General features: G+C 32.0%; 1 protein-coding gene across 1 annotated transcript; it reads right to left on the bottom strand.

The window, feature by feature from the left end:
• Positions 1–367: 367 nt before the first annotated feature.
• On the bottom strand, positions 368–5,873 carry LOC122582710. Its single transcript, XM_043755134.1, has 5 exons — positions 5,653–5,873; positions 5,178–5,371; positions 3,592–3,901; positions 3,426–3,515; positions 368–718 (listed from the first exon to the last, which is right to left on the bottom strand). Exons 1-5 carry the CDS (start codon positions 5,743–5,745, stop codon positions 683–685), a joined length of 723 nt encoding a protein of 240 aa, XP_043611069.1. The 5' UTR covers positions 5,746–5,873; the 3' UTR covers positions 368–682.
• Between the last annotated feature and the right edge of the window lie 1,419 nt (positions 5,874–7,292).

The raw sequence follows: 7,292 nt of genomic DNA, 5'->3' as shown, positions 1-7,292 counted from the left end.
TTTACATCATCAATCTCTTATCTTTTAAAATATCTCCACTATATCTTTACATCAATTACTTACACTCACCACCAACAATAGTTCGTCACCACCACGACCGCCGTCATGACCAAACCGCCGCCGCATCACGCGGGTACAATGCTAGTTTAAGTAAATAATAATTGACCTTTAGACCATGCCTGCCTTAAAATAAACAATGCAATAAACAATGCAGTACTATCTATATAGACTTTTCAAAAGTCTTAATTCTTTTATATGGAAATGGTTGCCAAATGATTTGCCAAGATGCATCAACTACAGACCAAGAGGAACTATAAATCTATAATCTCAAAGGTACAATCCAAATATGAATGACGTACAAACCTTGTAAGGAAGATGGCTTGTAATTTCCAGGACATGCATACTAATTTACTAAATGTATAGTAATTCGACCTTTACATGAAGTGCAAACCTGTCAAAAAGATGTTGATTATATCTATCTAGGAATTGCGTAGCAGTTTCGGCATTGTGGCCTTTCCAACAAATACTGTATAATAAAATGTAAGATGTGACTGTACAAAACTTGTCACCAAGAATTATCAAGGGAAATTCGAATATAAGAATGAACCTCCTGAGGTAAAAAATAATATGCTGGGAATGATGGTCATGCCGAATAGGTGTATATATGATCAAATAGTCTACTTTAAAGGCTCCCGAGCCTGCTTACTACACTTTTTTCCTGTATACAAGAGATTTAAATCAGGAACACTAGGATTGTTTGAAACTTTTAACAAGATCAGAAGCAATATGAGAAGTAGACTATTTAGGGAATAATGAAAGTATAAATTTAGTTGCCATTAGCAAGGAATATATGCACACTTGAACAACAGTGAAAGCACTTTCATTAAGATGTGTTATAATAGAACACTGTTTTAATGTGCTTATAAAAATTGTTGTATAACATCAAACACCACCATAACCACTGTTTAATATGCTTATATAGACTGATGCAAAGAAGTAATTTTGTGGTGCTCCCTTTTTCGATAGAGAAAATAGGTTTTAGCATTGTGTTTGAATTTTGAAAAGTCACATATCAATATCAACCAAGAAGAGAAAATTCATGTCAACATGACAATACGACTTCATGAATACACTGATTTTTAATCTTGGCTGTTCAGATAATAGTAAAGTCTACTGTTCTAATTCTTCAATCAAAAAGTTTGTTGAAAACATTTTCTCCTTTTTGCTCCTATATATACAAGCTGGGTTAATTGTATTTGCTGGTATTATAAGTGGAAATGTCAATTAAATTACTAATTTTTCATAAATGGAATTCTTGGATAATTCTATGAAATTTTCTAAAATACTCTTTTCTTAATATTATCCCAAAGACCCAAACACTCACAGATTTCCAACTAACTCATAATTTTAGGCTTTATTAAACGAGAGAGTTCCGCCACAGAAAAAATTACCATGAAGCCCAAGATGTTCCAATTCAAATTCTGAGAGATACTTTTTTATACCAACTTTTAGGTGTATATATCAATGTAGTTACTAAGCTTGGATGGTTGATCACTTGATTGCATCCAGTTAATCAAAAAAGTCAACAAGATAAGAGAGAGGCAAAGAAAACGGATAACGAGAAGAGGGGGGGGTGGGGGGGTTATATGGTAATGGTGAGGGGAGCAAACATTGATTCAATATGGCCATTGACTTCATTGATAGTTTGTAGGTTATTTTTGTAAACATTTATAGCCTTTTGTGGTTTATTGATGAAAGCAACCGACTTTAGACAATCATACAATGAGTGCGAGTCTCTGGCTCTTTGCACACTGAATATTTAGAACTTTTCATCTATAAGTGACTAAGTATGTTATTGTCACCTTAAGTAATGTGTTGTTGCCCTCATATAAAATACTCCGTATAAATAGGTCATGTGTGTTCATTAATATTTTATATAACAATACTCTAAGCTATCAAGTTTGAAATATGAACATGGATATCTAAATCTAACTTGTGTGATTTTCTATTTTCAGTTCTAATAGTTAATGAGGAATGTAACCAGTAATAGGACGATAGAAAGATTATTGTTCCACGATATGTGATATGAGCGGATTAAGCTTATAAAACGCCAACTGATGGAAAAAAAACCTAGTCACTTGATGTGTATCAACCAAGATTCGCACACAAAGTAGAAGAATAAACACAAACAAAGCCGAAGCAAGTCAACTATTAACTTTATAGGCTGGTTTCGAGCACCAGAAGCTCCAGAAGTTTAAAACAGTAAAATAACAATAAACTCAATCCACACCTAAACAAATGGGATGCAGCCGTTATTTAAATGACACATAACCTAACTTCACTTCCAACTTCCAAATAAATAATAATTAAATAAATAACTTCTAGACCCTTAACCACCCTTAACTTTCTTCACTATATTTCTGCTGTAAATTCAGACCCCTCACTTCCTGATACTTATCATAACTACTAGTAGTATAACTATAGACAGATTTTCTCCTTCCTAATGATTTAGTTAGTCCCTTACACATAGGTAATAGATCATCTCGCTACTAACAAACATAATTAGTGTGTGACAGTCGAGTACTATCATAAAGTGAATTGCAGAAAAACTATTTTGGGAGTATTTATCTACTAAATAAACATTTAGGTGATTTTTGACCAGTTCAAGTGTTCAACTCATTTGACACATCAATTTTAGTTTGGTTACACTGTTTGACTCATTGGATATAAAACATAACACAAATGGACCCATTCACAAGTAAAAGGGTCGAAATTGTCATCTCCAATAGAAATAATTATATTCATATAAGCATCAGGGTGCAACAAGGAATTATACTTTTGCATGCTTAAAATTAAGTAAACAAACAACACCAGCAATGACAGTACTAGCTCAAGTAGTAAGTGAAACAAGCGGCTTTAGGCCCCAAAAATTTAAGGGCCTCATATTTGTATAGTTATATGTTAGATCTGGTACAAACGAGAGTTAAATGAAGTTACTTATTTATCATTTTAAAGTGAGTGATCATTCCAGACTAGTTTTAAAATTTTGATTAACGATTGTGCATCTATTAAAACTAGAAAAATAATTTTGACATACCTTAACAGCAATAATATTAATCCAAAAGGCCCCGTAATAGAAACTTGTTTTAGGTCCCCGGTTATATTGAGCCACCTTTACAGTTAATACTGTAGATGTGTTCAATATGTTATTCTAGATATGCCCGAAGCAAATGGCTTTTGTGTTAATTTGGGTATTTACTCTTTAGGTTCATTAGTAGGTACACGTTCACAAGGGATGTATTGCGACACGGTTTACAATCTATGGCTTTTGTGTTGTACATTTTTGTTATGATTAATATTCACCAAGGTTTTCTCCTGTACCAAAAAAAAGAAGGAAAAAATGCAACAATGAAGTGAGAACTTACATGTTTGGACCGAAGAGATTTGCCTAGAGCTGGCTTCAGCAGAGAATCAGACAGAGACCCGTCCATGCTAACGCTATGATATTGACCTCCCTACAAATAGAGATATTATTGACATGCAACCATCCAAAAGTTAATCAGGATATTAACGAGAGATAATTTAACCAACCAAGTGTAAAGATCCTTCATCTTGGTTATCTGAAAAAAGAGATGAGTAGAACCCTGGATCATATATGGGGTCAACAGACCCAGCAGCACGTCTAATTACAGGAGGGGTAGCAGGACACATAAAACTGTTCCTTGAATCCAAGTCTCCATCTCGAGGAACTGTAATATCTACAAGTGATGGCCCCAATCTATACATCTGAATCCATAATAACGAGGATGAGGATCTTACTGTGAACCCAATAATTTGCATTAACAGGGTCAATCTCACAGAAAAGATGGCAAACTCTCCATAAATCTCAGAAGAAATGTACCTGCACACACAAACCATTTCAGGACCATCCATTATCTTCTGCAATATTAAATTATACATAAGGGAAAATAAGACAGAAAAAGGCAAAGGCGGGAACACTGCCAATATCATGTATTCATGTCTTAAATGTAGTTTATGACTGATCCAGTATACAATCTAAATCATACCCCATGTCAAGCTCTGAATGAAGCCACACATTAAAGAAAACAGATGAATACATAACTCTAGCAGTTATTTGTCAGTGAAATTAAAACATCAGACCTGGCTTTTCATTGCAATCAGCAAACTAACCATCATTATTGCAAAGTGAAGATGAACACTAAAATTTAGAAAAATGATCTATTTTTCTCCAGGATGAAAAGGTGATCACTCGATTTATAAAGAATTTGCTAGCCTTAAACAAAATTTATCATCCTACAACTAGAACACTCGCATCTTGGTACAATTTTACAAACATGTTACTAAAAAGGTTCGTAATACGTACATAAACAACTTAAGGGTATGTTAGATATAATTTAACAACTAGTTCTACCCTAATGCACAATCTTGAACTCCAAGCAAATGATCTTTTGGGCATTTCGTTTTATACTGCTAAGTGTTAACATTACATAACATTAAACAAGTACAATACTCACGAGAGTCTACAAAATGAGTAGCTGACTAGCTGCCATGTTCCATTATTTTCATGTAGAAATAAAAAAAATTCTTTTATCATTTTCCTGCAAAGCTACCAAGTAGCCAAAGTGTTACTCGTTGAAGGCACGTTTGGAACCAGCTTCAATTTCGGTAATACTTACACACCCTATATAATTAAAAAGTTTGAGCTCATAAATATTATTGGATCATAAGTGTGGAGAATACTTTGATTTTTAGACTGTTTTGGGAACTTGTAATTATTGGATTTGTTTTTATGAGCTTCAAATGCCTTCTTATACAGCAGCAATTATAGGTAGTTAATTTATGTGAAAAGACATAATAAGGTACAATTTGTACCATGAAAACTATAGATGCTGTACAACGGGCATACAATACCATTTTGCAACTATACTATCACATTAATCATTTAAAAGCTAGAAGGTTTGCGCTAGTAAGATAATATCGTTAGATCATTTGCATACACAAGACATTTCATATGCAACTTTTATCACTAATTTACCTAAAGTAATCGAACTTAGAAAGCGGTGACACCAATGAGTTATTGGTCATTAGCCATGATAACTAACCATATTTCACGAGATACATATGAAGTATATACAAACGACCGTGAGAAAACTAACCATATTTCATGAGAAAATAGGCAGAACCACAAAATGTCTAACAAAATCGCGGAAAACAAAAGAGCTGCGTACGTCCGGCCGAGACTCTGGCTGCTACTCTCGATAGCAACCAATGCAAATAATCCAATAACAACATTTATAAGCGAAACTCCATTATATAACGCTCCCAATGATCCGATCAAAGCACAACCAATCTTCAACACATGAATAAATTCAACTTCCATCAATCATTACAAAAAAAAAAAAAAAAAAAAATATAAAGCCGTAACTATAAACGAAACGTCGAATCCTAACAATAATCTCAAATATAAAATTCAATATGATAAGTTTTTAAAATTCAACATTTTACAATTTATCAATAATCAAATCAACATTAACAGACATTGTGTGTGCATATAAGATAATCATATATACATACACCATACGTGTGTATATATATATATATATATATATATTTATAAGGAATAGAAAAAACCTGAATGTAAATGAGAAAAACGGCAAAGGATTGAATCTTATCGTAATCACGAAGCCATGTTTGAATCTGAGTGTTTAATTCAGGACAAAGCATTATAATAAACAAACCCTAACCCTAATTATTATTATTATTATATTTAATGATAATAATAAACCGAAAAACTGAATTAATTAATCTATCAATTAAATTGCAGCATTTGTTTGTTTGGTTCCAATAAAATTGGAAAACTACATTGAATGAATGAAAGTGAAATTTTATTTTGTTTTGAGATGATTTTTATTTGAAGGAGTGATAGTGTTTGTGTGTGTGTGTGATTATGGAAGGAAAGAATAGGGGAATTAAATGAGATTGAAATTAAATTATACGAGTAAGATATTGAGGGAGGGAAGGAGGGAAGATGGGGGAAAAGAAATGAAAATGTAAAAGGTAAAGGGAGGTGTTGAATACTGTCATGAATCTCCCCTCCCTACTTGCATTTCTTTATGCTTACTTTTTATTTTATTTATATACTAGTTAATTAAACCCGGGTTCAACCCGGATTTTTGAAGTTATATCGGTTTTGACCTAGACATTTTTCGTTTAGATCAATATTAGAAGAAAAAAGTTGAAAAGTTCAAAAATTTTAAAAAAGAATATTTAAAAAGTTTAATGTTAATGTTGATGACTATTCATTTATCATTGTATATATGTTTCAAAAATTATTAATATGAGGATAGAAAAAGGGGTGAAAGTTTAAAATAGCTAAAGGAAGTAAACATGTTTAAGTAAAAAAAAAAACAATAAGAAAATAAAAACACAAAAATTATGATGTCATATCTATTTAAATATTGTGCTAGCAAAAGATGAGGGCTTGCCATTTCATTTTTTTTCTAAAAATAGTTTTTGAAAACAATTTTGTTTTATTAATATAAGAGATATAGTTTTTTAAAGATGAATTTCGTTGAAAATTTTGTATCGCGATTCGACTGCAGGAGGTCTAGCATACGTTGTCTTAAATGGATCCACGATAGAGAGCTTACTCGAAGTAGAAATGTCTATTTTAGATACCCGATGGGAGGAAAATCCCCCACGAAGTAGAAATGTCTATATATCTGTACCCGATGGTACAAATATATATTCATTCACAAATTCACAAAAAGCTATTTTGAAGGCTTTTTAAAAACGTTTCTGCAACAACATACTTTTTTTTTTATTATTTCACATGTGAATGAAAAAAAATATAAGTGATCCAATACAAAATTTAAAAGTTTTAAAAATCCTCTCAAAATAAAGAGAGTCATATTTATAATTATGATAAATTAGTTAATCTTTATATAAACCCTAAATATAATCTTAGAAGATTCAATAATTAAAACACAAAATACCGAAATAACCATATGATCTATTAAAGAGGAAGATAGTTTTGGTACAAATTATTTTGAAAATAAGAACAAACCCTAAACTACTAACGGTTACATCAAAAATAGAGAGAGAACAATGATAACGGTAATATTGATAATAGTGAAGGGAATGTTAGAGATCCTAGGTTTCCATGGCTGCGTATATAAAGACACAAAAGAATCAATTTTGCCATTGAACTTTAACAACTTCTACAATCAGTCCTTCCTTCTTGACTTTAGTCCAATTGCACTTTCAGTCCC

This window comes from Erigeron canadensis, chromosome 9 (assembly GCF_010389155.1).
Source record: "Erigeron canadensis isolate Cc75 chromosome 9, C_canadensis_v1, whole genome shotgun sequence".
Lineage (NCBI taxonomy): Eukaryota > Viridiplantae > Streptophyta > Magnoliopsida > Asterales > Asteraceae > Erigeron > Erigeron canadensis.
This window is presented reverse-complemented; position numbering and strand designations above follow the sequence as displayed.